General features: G+C 47.3%; 1 protein-coding gene across 12 annotated transcripts in view; it reads right to left on the minus strand.

Moving 5' to 3' along the window:
- Window positions 1-13,785, minus strand: part of RGS12 (regulator of G protein signaling 12) — a 125,738-nt gene that overhangs the window by 28,665 nt on the left and 83,288 nt on the right. Inside the window, exon 1 of one of the 12 annotated variants that reach the window (XM_033105995.1) lies at window positions 643-888. The exons of 10 other annotated variants lie outside the window; for them this stretch is intronic. In XM_033105995.1, the coding sequence (XP_032961886.1) occupies window positions 643-850 (208 nt within the window). In that variant the 5' untranslated portion in view covers window positions 851-888. Of the gene's footprint in view, window positions 1-555; window positions 889-13,785 lie in introns of those variants that run through there. One more of the 12 variants, XM_033105993.1, reaches the window with a different exon arrangement.

Raw genomic sequence — 13,785 nt, forward strand, 5'->3', positions numbered from 1 at the left:
CTCTGTGGGTGCCAGGTGTGCGGGGACGGCCATGCACCTGTACTCTAAGCACAGAAGAAAACACCCACAGGAGACACCCGCCCGGGCCGACTCACGGCATCACTTCAGGGAATGTTTCCTGCTTTTTGTTGTGGTTTTGTTTTCCTCTTTTAATTGACCAGTTTGAGACAGGGAAATGCTTTCTGGGGGAGAACGTTTTTAAAGTCTGTCTCAGATTTGCTGAAAACTGGAAAAGCCACCACCTTTATCTACACAAGTTGAACATGTCGGTTGTATGTTGCGGATCATAATGCCTTAGTATTAAATTCTTATAGATGATTCTGTAACACAGCGCGTTAGCCCGTTAACATCTCACCAGAATATTTCATCCAAACCATAATGCCAAGCACGTGAAATAGTTACATCACAACTCCAGGGCGGTCAGAGGGCCGCGGGCCGCAGGCCGCATGCCGGCCTGGGAGCTGACCCAGCCCTCCGCAGACATACCTGGAGACCGCACAAGCCAGCCTGCCCCCGCCAACCATGACAAGGCGCACAGACCACGCGGGACTTTACCTGGGTAGAGCTGATAAGAGCCACTGTGATGCCATTTAACCAAATACTTCCAACCATTCACCGCAAACCACCCCTCTGAATCCATACCAGGGTCAGCTGGCACAGCCCCCGGGGCCCCGGGCAAAGGCCCGGGCCACACACAGAGACATTGCTCCTTAGCTGCTCCCCAAGGAGGCGAAGTAGCGCTCTCGCTCCAGCGACGGCAGTGGCACAGGCTGACAAAGGCGGCTCTCCCTGCTCGCTCAGAAGAGGAAACCAATAGTGCACTTAACACAAAGCCCTGCAGAACATGCATGAATAATTTACCACAGGCCCTTGGCCTGCTGCTGCCGACGGGCCGTGAATTATTTAGGCCAGCAGAGCCCAGCTCCAGAAGCCGGCAGGCAGGCCGGCCTCCCGGGCGTCAGTGCAGGAGACGAAGGGCGGGCAGGGCGGTCCCACAGGCCGCTCTACCCGGGGGTTGTTTTTGCCCAACTAGCAAAGGGAAAACATAAATACTTGCGGTTTTTTATAATAACTATGAAGTTTTTAAACTCTTATTTCCCTACATATCTTCAATCTAAATACATTTTTTATCCCATAAACTTACCTTTTTAATGAGAACCTGATCACCAAAACTGCATGACGTCCGCAATAGGTTCTCGGTAATAAGCAACTGGAGCACACGGGACCACTTTTACACGTAACGAGCATTTTTGGGGGGAGCGTAGACCGCACCTGACTGTGTCCCAGGAAGGCGCTGCTTACAGACTGGTGGTGACCCCTGCTATCGCTTCTGGGACAGACACTGCCACACAAACTGCAACCTGGTGATAGCGCTACGAAAAAGGTGTTACCGCAATCTCAACATTTTCCAAGAAGACAGTTCTGGAAAAGGGTTTGAAAAGGGAACTTCGATTGGTCCTACCTTCCTGTCCATGTCCTTTCTGACCTCAATTTTCTGCAGTACATCACAACAGGGAGAGCCCAGGACCACCCCCCAGGCAAGCAAAGCCGCAGAGCAGAGCGTGGGAGGAGCAGACCGACAGGCTCCACCCTTCTGGGCCAGCCCGGCTCTGCCTCTGCCGGGGCTGCACAGGGGCCCCCAGGGTTGTGGAGAGGGCCAAACAGTCCAGATGTGACTGTCACTAGAACCACACCTGGCCGGTCGGTGCTCAGAAAGGCAGAGCTGTTAGCATAGCCGATGCCGTGGGAACACTCCTTCACTTGCACTAAAATTGCCCCCCCTTTTATATTGTTGTGTTTTTTTATTAATAATCCATTTCCTAGAACTGCCCCTTTTTATGTGCCATCCATTTGGGGCGACTTTTTATTTTGATATAACTTCAAACTTGCAGAAAGTTCACAAGACTAGTGAAAGGAACTTCCATGCCCCTTTACCCAGCCGCCAAACACCTGACATTTTCCCGCCGTTTGCTACATCAGCCTGTCTGTCTCCCCTCACTCCCTTCCTCCCATTCTTTCTTCTGAGACATACACACTCACACACACACACATACGCACACTCTCTGAGATGAAGCTGGAGACGGCTTCCCTTTTCACCCCTAAATACTTCAGTGTGCATTTCCCAGTGACAAGGACACTCTCATAACCACAGTACAGCTGTCAAAATCGGGGAGTCACACAGTCCATACTCCAATGGCAGCACTAATGTCCTTTCTAGCTCTTTCCCGAGTCTGGGATCCACTTCAGGTCATCTAGTCGTTATGCCTCTTTAAAGATCCCAGCATTTCTTCCTTCTTGCCCTAAGCCCTGCAAATGTTCCTTTGTCCCCTAATGAGAAAACCAAGGCACAAAGACCCCATGGCCATGCCATCTATCACATCACGCCACCCAGAGCCAAAGCGACCATCCTGGGGCCCGAGTCCCCGCCTGGACTCCGACAAGGACAGATGCCAGACCTCAGGCCCCATTCTGCTTTACCCGGCACAGCCCCCGCAGGCCGGCCCAGCTCCTCTCGATGACAAATTATGGAGCCCTACTGATCATTAGAACCTCACAGCACCTCCTCAGAATGGAGTCTAGAAACTATTGATCTGATTCAATCAGGCCCTTTTACAGATGACGTTGTCAAGGTCTAAAGACCTCCCACGACCGGCCTGCGATGAGCAATGACCGCACTGAGCCGTCCTTCCGCGGCCAGGTGCCCAGCACACACTGCTCCATGAGCTACACCAGTCTGGCCTCGCAGCCAGATTTCATAGCCCTGGAGAGGAGGTAAAACGCCTCACGCTCCCACTGGAGGCCTGATGGACAGTGCACGTCCTGGACTTCCAGGCCAGAGGAAATGTGGGCCCAAACGGGAGAAAGCTAAATTCAAGCCTTTCCTGAAGTGAGTACCAGGAAAGTCTGGCCTAGCAGAGCCAAACAAACTTTCTGTGTCTGAAATGACATGAGTGCTTTTGGAAAGTGAAATGCCAAGCAGATGGGGGTGAAATGCTGGGAGAGCTCACGAGGCCACAGGAGTGGGCGGTACAGTAACCAAAAAGGGTCAGTGTGGGAAGTGTGGGGATGAGTGGAGACGTGTGAATTTTGTCACTTGTCACACTGAATTTTCAGGATTCTAGGCTCAGAGCTATCAACTCTGACCACAAGTGGCTGGTCAACTAAAGGTGGCATCTGACCACAGGGAGCCTCCAGAACTCACCAAATAGGGACACCGGGCATTTTTCAAAGATTAACCCTAATCAAATTCATATATTATGCAAATTTCAATAAAAAGAATTACATTATTCACTTACTAAGTAATTTCTTTATGGAATTAATGTATTTCATCTCAACAAATAAAATACGAATGCTTTGTGAAGACATTCTTTTGTTCTTGTGCCCAGGGCCACACATGAAATGCAGCTGTGGCCTGTCCCTGCCTAGAGGACACTGCCTACACAGAAGCCTCAGGCCCCAAATGCGGGCTCCACAAGTAAGACTCAAATGGGTGCTACACTCAGTCAGGGAAGGGCCCCACCAGGGAAACAAGGTCCAGCTGTGAGCCCCCGGCCTGCGCTGACACGGGGCTGGAGGGCCAGTGCTCTGGCAAGGGAAAGGATCAGGGTACAAAATCATAAAGGATGCGTGGGAAAGTCACCCCCTTCATCGGAAATGGACTGAGAGGCCCCTCCTGAGAGCAGGAAGAAGTAATACAGTGACAAAGGAAAACACCTACTGTATGAGGTGTGATCAAACAATAGTGTGAATGTTTAAATTTAAAAACATTTATTATTGCCATTAATCCCCCTCAAAATACTCCCCCTTGCTTGGAACACACTTATCCCATCGTTCTTGCCACTTTCTGAGGCAGTTCTGGAAGTCCTCTTTCATGGGTGTCTTTAGTTGTGCTGTCGTGGCTGCCTCGATGTCTTGAATCATTTTGACTTTGGGAAAGAGCCAGAAGTCTCACAGTGCCAGCTCTGGTGAATAAGGTGGATGAGGACAAACCGTAATGTTTTTTTTTGACAGAAGTTGCCATACCAGACGCGATGTGTGACATGGAGCCTACCTGCTGTGATCACAAAATACGGTGAATGCTGCTGCCGAGTGCCATCCAATGGAAAGGCAGGGACCTTCAATACGGGAAGCAGCACGTGGAACCTTAGTAACAAAGTGTGTGACAAGTTTCAACTTGTTCAGTGCCGTCAGTTGGGTGTGAGCTACGGTTGAGAGAAGGTGTGTTTTAAAGTGTGCCGTAAATCATCCTCCATCATGACAATGCCCCATGTCACACAACGCGTCTGGTATGGCAATTTCTGTCAAATAAAAACATTACGATGTGTTCTCATCCACCTTATTTGCCGGATCTGGCACCGTGCAACTTCTGGCTCTTCCCCAAAGTCAAAATGACTCAGAACATTGAGGCAGCCACAACAGCGTAACTAAAGACACTCACGAAAGAGGACTTCCATAACTACTTCAGAAAGTGGCAAAAACAATGGAATAAGTGTGTTTGAAGCTAGGGGGAGTATTTTCAGGGGAGTTAATGGCAATGGGTCTTCTACTTTAATAAATGTTTTTAAACATTCCCCATATTATTTGATCACACCTCGTACATGTCAGGTGTAGACTGTAAGTTTTTAGCTATGGCCACCATAAGCCTGGGTTTTCTGCAACAGTAACGATTTCACATAATTTTAAGGAAGATATGTTAGCTGTAAAAGTAAACACAATGTAATATTTGTACCTTTTACATGACTTCCAAATAAAACAATCAAATTTAAAACGTCATTTGTCCAAAACTGGGTTTTAAAAACTAGCACCATGCTCACCATGCTGATTCCTGGTCCCTAGGGGCCCTTGGCCGCCTCCCTGGTCCAGGGAAGGCTGGCAGCTCACCTGCTCCTCCTGCAGGAGCAGGCTTTGATGGGCAGGGCTCCCAGAGACATGCCCCTTATCCATTGGTGTGTATGTCTCCAGTAGGCGGGGCCTGTTACTATGGTCTACATCTCCAGTGGGTGGAGCTAAAGGCTGGAGTGCCCACCTTGCCTTGGGGATCTGTCAAGCCTGACTCTTCTATGGAATAAGCAGATGACCAGGGCTCCACCACACAAAGAAGCCAACATTCCTCTGTTTTCTTCCTAAAACTGGCTGGGGCCATCTGAGTAAGAGGTAAATGGGCACCCCCCTCACTTTTTCAACAGATGTGTTGCAGGTCTACTATGTGGCAAACTCTGTCCTCGGTGCCAGAGTCTCCAGGCCAGTGTGCCTGGCACAGGTGTGGTGGTTCACGGGGAGGTTCCAGAGTCACACTGCCGGGCGAATCAGAGCCCCACCCTTCCTAGCTGGGCAATGTCCTCACCCTTCTGTAACACTGCGGGAGGAGCTGTAATGATGTCACAGGGACACTGTGACACTCTGCTCCTTACCAAGTAACACACAAGTCACTTCACCTTTCTGTAAAACTGTGGTAGGAGCTGTGTACTGGCGTCATAGGAATGCTGTGTGACAAACAGTACCAGGCACATGGTAGGCGGCAATAATACTGAATGAATAATGGGTCATGTCTCCCACATACAAGTTACTGAGATGAAAGTCTGAAAGGCATATAACTTCAAATTACATATATTTTGCAGTTTTAATGCACAATTCATGAATATTTCCTTCTTTAAAATATTACACATAAATCTAAAATTTCTTATTGATCATTATCTAAAATCCTGGTCCTATCTTCCCTACCCCAGAGAAAACCCATCTTATTAATTTGGTGTTGATTCTTTCAAATATTTTTTAAGGCTTTTACTAACATATATACCTATATCCCCATAGAAACAATGTGTATTGTTTAGGAAAGCTACTAATTTTTATCTTTCTGAACTCTATTAGTTCTAAGAGGACTGGCCATGTGATTGACATGCTTTGGGTTCTCTAGTTAGAGAACAATATCATTCAAGAATAATGATTATTTGGTTTCTTCCTTTACAAGTTTTTAAATTTATTTATTTTCCTTGTCTTATAGTGTTGGCCAGAATCGCCAATACAATGTTCAATAGTTGCTGAGATAGAGAACATCCTTGCCTTATTCCTGGCTCCAATGGGAATGAATGCTCCTGAAGCTTAACTATTAAGTGTAAGTTTTAAACAACAGAGAGGGCATATAATTTTATCAGACGCTCCTTTAGCCTCTGTTGTGATAATCGTTAAGGTTTTTTACTCCTGTAACCTACTAACATAACACGACCTGTCCACGTGCCTGTGGTGTTTCACCACCAAAACGTGAGCTCCATGAAGTCAGGGCCTTGGTTTTGTTCGCCAATGTCCAGAGTCCAGAACAATTTTAGAAGTAGGAGCTCGAAAAATAATTCTTGAATGAATGAGTGGTGACTTGAATGGAAAATGCCCTGATGTGGAACTATTCTTGAATTCTTCCAGTAAATCTCACTTCATAAGGATGCAGCTTTAAAAACAACAACAACAACAACACTGCTGGATTCAATTTACTAACATTGTATCTAAGAAGTTTCCATATTTGTTCATAAGTTAAATTGGCCAATAACTTAATTTTGTGCCATCCTTGTCCAGTTTTGGTATCAAGGGTAAGCTAGCCTTGCAAAATGAGTTGGGTAGCTTCCCATCTTCTACACCCTGTGTGGAAGACCACGTTACGTTCCAGTGTTTGCTGCCCCTCATTGTGGGAGGATTATCCATGATCTCGGCACTGATGTCAGACTTGGCCTTGTGATGTGCTTTGGCCAGAGTGTGAGAGAGCATAACATGTGCCACTTCAGGGGGAGCCACTGCCTGGTTCTGCCACAAGACCCAGCATCCCGTGAGGAGTTACTCCAACAGCCTGACTCCTGGAATGAAAACTCTAAGCCAAATGGCAGTAGGCATGTAGTGTAAGTAAGAAAGACATATTTGCTTTTGTAAGCCACTAATTTTTGGAGTTATTTGTTATTGTAACATTACTTAACCTGAGCTGACTAATATACTCACCTATAAATTGGTTTTGGCACAGTGCCTTTTTGGGGGATAAATCTTTGACTTCAAAGTCATTTTTGCCTTTGCTGATTTAGCTAACCAAAATGTCTTTTTCTTCTTAGGCCAACTTTGATCGCTTATATTTTCCTAAAAGTTGTCTAATTGATCTGGTAATCACATGTATTAGTGTAAAGTTATTCATACAATTTTCTTACAACTTTATTTATTAGGACCCGTTTCATTATTGATGTTTTCTTTGTGTTTTCTGTCCTTTTCTTGATCATACTTGCCAAAGACTTATCTTTCAGTTTTATTAATCAGCTGTACATTTTGTTTTGTTTTCCGTTTTGTTAGGTTATCCTTATTACTGCTCTAATCTTACTTTGCATTTATGTTGCTGGTTTTCCCCACCTCCTTGTGTTCAAAGCTTATTTCCCATATTTTCCCAACTTTTCTTTTTTATAATATATACACTTAATGCTACACATTTTTCTCTGAAAACCACTATGGCTATATCCCACTGGTATTAATCTGTAGCACTACAATTGTTAAACAGTTCTAAACTGTATTATAATTTCCATCTTAACTTTCTCCTTGACCCATGGATTATTTAAAAGTACAGTTTTAAACTTTCAAAAGTATGAATTATTTTTTGTTGTCTTTTTGCAATTGATTTCTATTTTATTACATTGTTGCTAGTCGATGTGATCTGTATGCTATAAATATTTTTTAAATTTGTAGCTACTGCATTTCTGGCACGGGATATAGTCAATTCTGGGGAATATTCCATGCATCTTTAGAAAAAAGTGTATTCTCTATTGGGTGTAAAGTTCTACATATGTATCTGCTAGATTTAATGTTTCCATTTATCATTCAAATACTCTGTAATCTTACTATTTTGCTTATCAGCTTGGTCTCTCAGTTTCTGAAAACGGTATATTACAGTCTCCCCCTAAGTGTACTTGTCAACTTTATTGTAGTTCCATCTAATTTTGATTTATAAATGTGATGCTTATTTTTGGTGCACACTACTCTCTTTGTTGTTCTTACATTTTTCACTTTGAATTATTTTCTCTGATGTTAATATTGCCTTACCAGTTTCTTTTTTCTTAGTATCTGCCTGTTATATCTTACTTTATTATTTTCAATCTTCCTGTGTTGTTCTGTTTTGAAACTGGATCTTTAACCATTTAAATGGACAGTTTGTGTCCTCTGGTGCTCCTCCTCCCCCACTGACCTCATCACCATCTTCGGATCTGTCCCAGTCTCTTTCTATCCCAGTCCCTTTAGGCACTTCCAGCGGTAATCAGGTTAGAAAGCAATGGAAACAAGGCATCTAATACTGGCAGCTACGATTTTTATGGCGCTTCATTATGTGCCCGGTGTTGCTCTAAGTGCATCACATATATTAACGCATTGAGTTCTCACAACAACTCTATAGGATGCATCCTAGGACCCATTTTGCAGAAGAGAGAATTGAGGCTTACAGCTGGTAGCAGAGTTGGAATTAAACCTAGACAGTATGGCTCCAGAGTCCATGCTCTCACTTCTTACATGTCCTGTTGCCTCTCATATCTCTGTGTCCAACAGTCTTCCAGTTTCCCACTTACCTCAGAGGTTTGAGACTCACCTTTTTCTGCATGATCTCTTATTCAAGTTCAAATTCAAATTCCACTGACAAGTTGATAAATCCCAAATTTATGCTCCTAGGCCCCACCACTTTTGTGCATTCTATAGTCATTTATCCAACTGTCGACACGACATCTCCACTTACGTAGAAACTGAACAAAGCATCTCAGACACCGCAGGTCCAAAGCAGAACTCTCGTGATCGCCCCGTTATCTGTTTCTCCCCACCCAACTCCTGCCCATCCCTGCAAATGGCATGATCACCCCGCCACCCCCCAGGTCCCCACGTGAAAACCTAAGGTCAGCTTGTGCCCTCTCTCACCTGACTCTACGCTTTGCTCACGGACAAACATTCTCCCTCAGGGCTCCCGCTCTTGCTGGCTGCTCCTTCCCGCTTTTCCCCGTTCCTCCTGTCTCCCCAAACTTATAAGAGGGTTCAGTCCATCTCAGCTTTCAGGTCCCAGCTTTGCTCGGCCATGCTGCCTCTGACTGGATTAGGCCTGCTGCACACTCGCCCCACAACAGGCCCCAAAGCCCACTCGTCGGCCACCGTCCCCCAGAGGCACCCATGGCCTTCCCACCTGCTTCTCTCCGATGTGACAAGCCACCTCAGATGCAAGCCCTCGTCAGGTCTTGTATGTCACAGGTTTCTCTCACCCTCTGCTGAACAACGGAGTCTATCTGAGGGTGACACATGTGCCTGAAAAAAATCTCAACTAATGCTTGTTTTAGATACTTACAGAGGTCAGTATCTAAAAGAAATGTTTTTTTCAAAAGGCACATAAGCCACGCCAGGTTTAGTATTTATCATTATGGAATGAGCTCGAGATTTTTAGTGAGCAAGACAAGGCTCCATAACGAAGGTCAGGAACGTACAAGACGGTTTTAAAACCAGCTGACCTACGGCCAGCGGCTGACTATGGCTTGTGGGCCTCTTTCCGTGCAAGCATCACACAGCTCGCACAGCGCGCTCAGCCACCTCAGACAGACGCCAAAAGACTCTGCAAAATGGCTGGGGCCTCACAACTGGCTCTAACGTGTGAGAGGGCTGGGGACAGACGAAGCACCCTGAAGACACAGAGCTGAGACTCGACAGAGCGGCAGGAATTACGACACGAAGCGCTGATCCAATGACATACAGAGAGACCAGTGGAACAGAATACAGAGGCCAGCACAGACCCGCGAATATATGATTACCTGATAAAGGTGCTGCTTCAATTTAGTGGGGAGAGGATCTACTTTTCAATAAGCGGAGCTGGGTCAACCGGATCTCACATGGGGAAAATGAATCTTGTCCCCTAAGTCACATCATATACAAAACATCAGTTCCAGAAGACCAGAGATTTCAAGGGGAAAGACAAAACATAATGGTTTTACCTTCATGGGCATGGGAAGGACAACGCCTGCTCTAAGAGGTCAGAAAAAGGCATTACAAGAAGGAAAAAATGATAAATTGGATGATATTCAGAAGTTCTGCTCATCAAAAGACACCACTAAGAATGAACAGGCAAGCAGCAGGGGCCTCACCTGCTTACACAAATGCAACATAAGAATCATTTCTGGAATATATTTTTAAAAATTTCTACAAATCAATAAGGAAAGGCAGATGATCTGAGAGAAAAATGAGCAAAAACCTTGCAAGGAACTTCACAAAAGCAGATATTTGAATGGCTGAAAACATGCAAAGGGGCTCAGTTCACTAGTCGTCAGGGATGTGCGAGCTAAAACCACACCCAGCGCCCCGACACCTTGTCACTGGCTAAAAGGAAAACGCAGTGTCAAGTGCTGAGAAGACACGCAGCGCCCAAATTTGCATACGCACTGTGGGGTGCATATGCTGGAAAACTGTTTTGGAAAACTGGCAGTATTCACTGTGTGAGAGATATAAATGATAAATGTCTAATCAGTACATTGTTTTGTGCACCTGAAACTAATAAAAAAAATGTTTAAAAAAAAGGAAAACGGGCAGTATGTACTAAAGGCTGACACGCAAACACACGAGCAGCCCTATCACCACAGAAACGTGTGCTGGTGCCACAGCCCCGTGACAGCGGCGCCGTACGTCACCACCAAGTCAAAACCAACTCAATGTCCAAATGGCGGAAGGGATGAGTAAACAGTGACGTATTTCATGAAGGGGTAGCACGTGGCCATGACAGGGCACAGTGACTGGTGCACGACGGGGGCAAGCGCACAGACCCAGTGTTAGACGGGGCAAGCGGACACTGAACAGCAGGCATTGTATGAATCCTTTTCTTAAGTTCAAAAACAGGCAAGACTTACAGATGGCGTCAGCATTCAGGCTGGGGTCAGCTCTGTGGGGCAGGAGCTGACGGCTGGGGGTGGGGGGCTTTGGGACGTCTGGTAACACAGGTGTTACACATTGCTGATGTGTAAGTTGTTCAATAAAAAGTTTTCATTACTTGAAGACAGCTATAACAAAAACACATCTAAAGTGCTTGAATAAAGCAGTATCAGGAAATGGGAGAATAGAAGCCTTTCTAAATTAATATAATTTGATGTAAAATGTACCTTTGTATAATGAAATAAATAAGTATTCTGTGTAGACATTTGTTACTACATTTCTTTCTGGATTTGTTATCTACATTTTACATATTCAAATTGGCCAAGACCGAGTTCTGGGACTTGTCATTAGAAAACAGTGGGGTGTGTCCTCAATGAGGGATGCCCTGTGTTGGTCCGGTGTGTGTTCCAAGCTCACCCATGTATCAGGTGGGACGGGGACACATGCGTCTGTGCTGTCACATGTGCCCTGTGGGAGAGTGAAGATGACGTGCCCATCAGTGGCAGGACGGGCGAGGGCACGATGGCACGTGGCACAGGCCCGGCTCCCCGCCTGTCCCTCTGGCCACCAGCAGGACACAGGCAGGGAGCCGGGCCAAAACCCACCTGGGACCGCTTTCTCCCTAGATTCCAGCCCCTTCTCCACAGTGAGTTCTTAAAGACAGATCATCGCCGGCGGCAGGATCGGGGCTCGATTAAGGTGAACTAACTCCAAGGGCTGCCTTTGAAGCTGGGGAAACAGCCGCTCTGGCCAGGGCTGTCCGATGCGGCCGTCACTGAGACACTCACATGGAAGCTTTTCAGCACCATGGGACCAGACGAGGGTGGTCTCAGATTTGCTTCCAGGGGCAGGAACAGGCTGAGCATGGACCGGCCTGAGCCTGAGCTGCGCAGAAGCAGGGGGGCCCTGGGCTACAGGCTCCTGGCCCCCGGGACCCCTGGGCCGCAGGAGCCACACACAGACATCTCCATGAGCAAACTGCAGTGATAACACCAGCACGCCCTGCGGTGCACAAGCCCGTGGGCCGCTGCCAGATACATCAGGCTCCCCGCCCCTCTATCCAACGTCAAGGCCATCTACCTGCCCACCGGAGCGCCTGGCAGTAGTGAGGGCTGTATGAATGAAAGCGTGTGAAGCACCTGCAAACCTAGGACAGCGCTGCCCACGCCGCGCTCCAGAGGTACCATGGCCGCCACCAGCGTCCCCCACTGCCTCTCCTATCCCAAGGGAATTCACTTAACGACATGCCCCCTGCTGCTGGTGTTTCTCTGTGTGGTGCTGGACAAGCCAGGTCCTCCAAATTCCCTCCAATCAGAGGAAGGGCACGTCCCCGGGCCCACAGAGTTCCCTGCACTGGTTCCCGGACAGAACTGGGTGTGCTTCAGGAACCAGCGCTGGGGAGCTGGGGTGTCTGCCAATCAGGAGGCAGAGCTCAACTCCAGCACAGACGACTACGGCCCGGCTACTGGTGACTTTTCCACCTGGATGCTGAAGTCTACCAGCATACTAAGAATGGGATGGCCATCAGAGCTCACAGGATGGTTCCGGAATAAGGTGCTGGCTCATTCACTGGCCGTTTCCACGTGCCCACCTGCACCGGGTATTGGCTACACCAGGGACAGGGTGGTGGGGAGAACCCATGCTTTCTGGGGTGTGAGGGCAGTTTTTATCCTGTAGGTAATGGGAAATCACTGAAGTTCTTTGTGCAAGGAAGTGTCACAACCTGGGTTTTGTTCTGAATTTCACAGATCATAACCTACAATTAGAGAAATATATGTATTACAAGAATTCTGTATCTGTCCAGATGGAGTACCTGGGAACAGACGTCTCCTGCCACATATTAGTAGAAAACTAGGTGAAATGTATGCACAACAGCTCTTAACAGTTGGGCCACAATCACCACAAGACTGATTCCAGATGGACAAGAAATCCACACGGAGTGTCCTACGATTGCCCAGCTACCTGCCAGGGGGCACTTTACAAACTTCAGCCCAAGGAAGGGGAACCCAGGTAGGTTATGGCTGTTTCACTGAATGGAGAGACAGAGATTAGAATTAGGGAGGGCCAGGGTGTCTGGGATTTGCGGTGCCAGAGGAAAAGAGCCAGCAGAGAAGGAGCTCCAGACGTGTCACAGGAGACCCCTTGAGTCCGTTGCTGAATTCTGAGTTGTGTGTGCACAGGCAGAACCCCATGGGTCAGAGAACTGCTAGGAGCTGCAGGCTGAGCTGCTCCCAGAACCCGCCCAGGATTGCGAGGTTTCCGAGTCCCCCCGTTAGTTCTTGCTAAACACCTAACCTTCAAAGGAGCCCCGGCATGTGTTAGGCTTCAGTGGGGGCACCAAACCAGCCTACAGTAAAAGCCACTTTAGACTCGCCCTAAAAAGCCTAAACACAAGCGTCAGACAGACCAAGCGCACCCACAGGACTTAACTGCCTGTTTACACAAACCTCTACGCCCTTCCAAGGAAGACCATAGCATGCAGCACCCAGGAGGAAAATCACAGGGCATGTGAAGATACAGGAAAATGTGGCCCATAACCAGGAGAAAAATCAGTCACCAGAAGGCACCAGGAATGACAGTGACGATGTGTCAGCAGACAAGGAACCTGAGGACACTTATTGATGCTGGAAACACGCCTGAGGGCTCAGAGGCAGGCATGGGCGCAGCCAGGGCAGTGAAGCGCTGTCAAAGCCAAAAGGGGCTGCCAGAGACAAAAGACACGCGCTCCAAAACTTAGAGTTCACAGGATGGGGTGAAGAGCGTACTAGACACACAGAAGAATCCATCAGTGAACTGGAAAAGAGCGCAAAAGCGACTATGAAACATAAAGCGTATTGAGGAAAACGAGACTGAAAATGAACAAGCCTCAGTGGCCTCCAGGAGAAACTC

This window comes from Rhinolophus ferrumequinum, chromosome 5 (assembly GCF_004115265.2).
Source record: "Rhinolophus ferrumequinum isolate MPI-CBG mRhiFer1 chromosome 5, mRhiFer1_v1.p, whole genome shotgun sequence".
In the NCBI taxonomy this organism is placed as follows: domain Eukaryota; kingdom Metazoa; phylum Chordata; class Mammalia; order Chiroptera; family Rhinolophidae; genus Rhinolophus; species Rhinolophus ferrumequinum.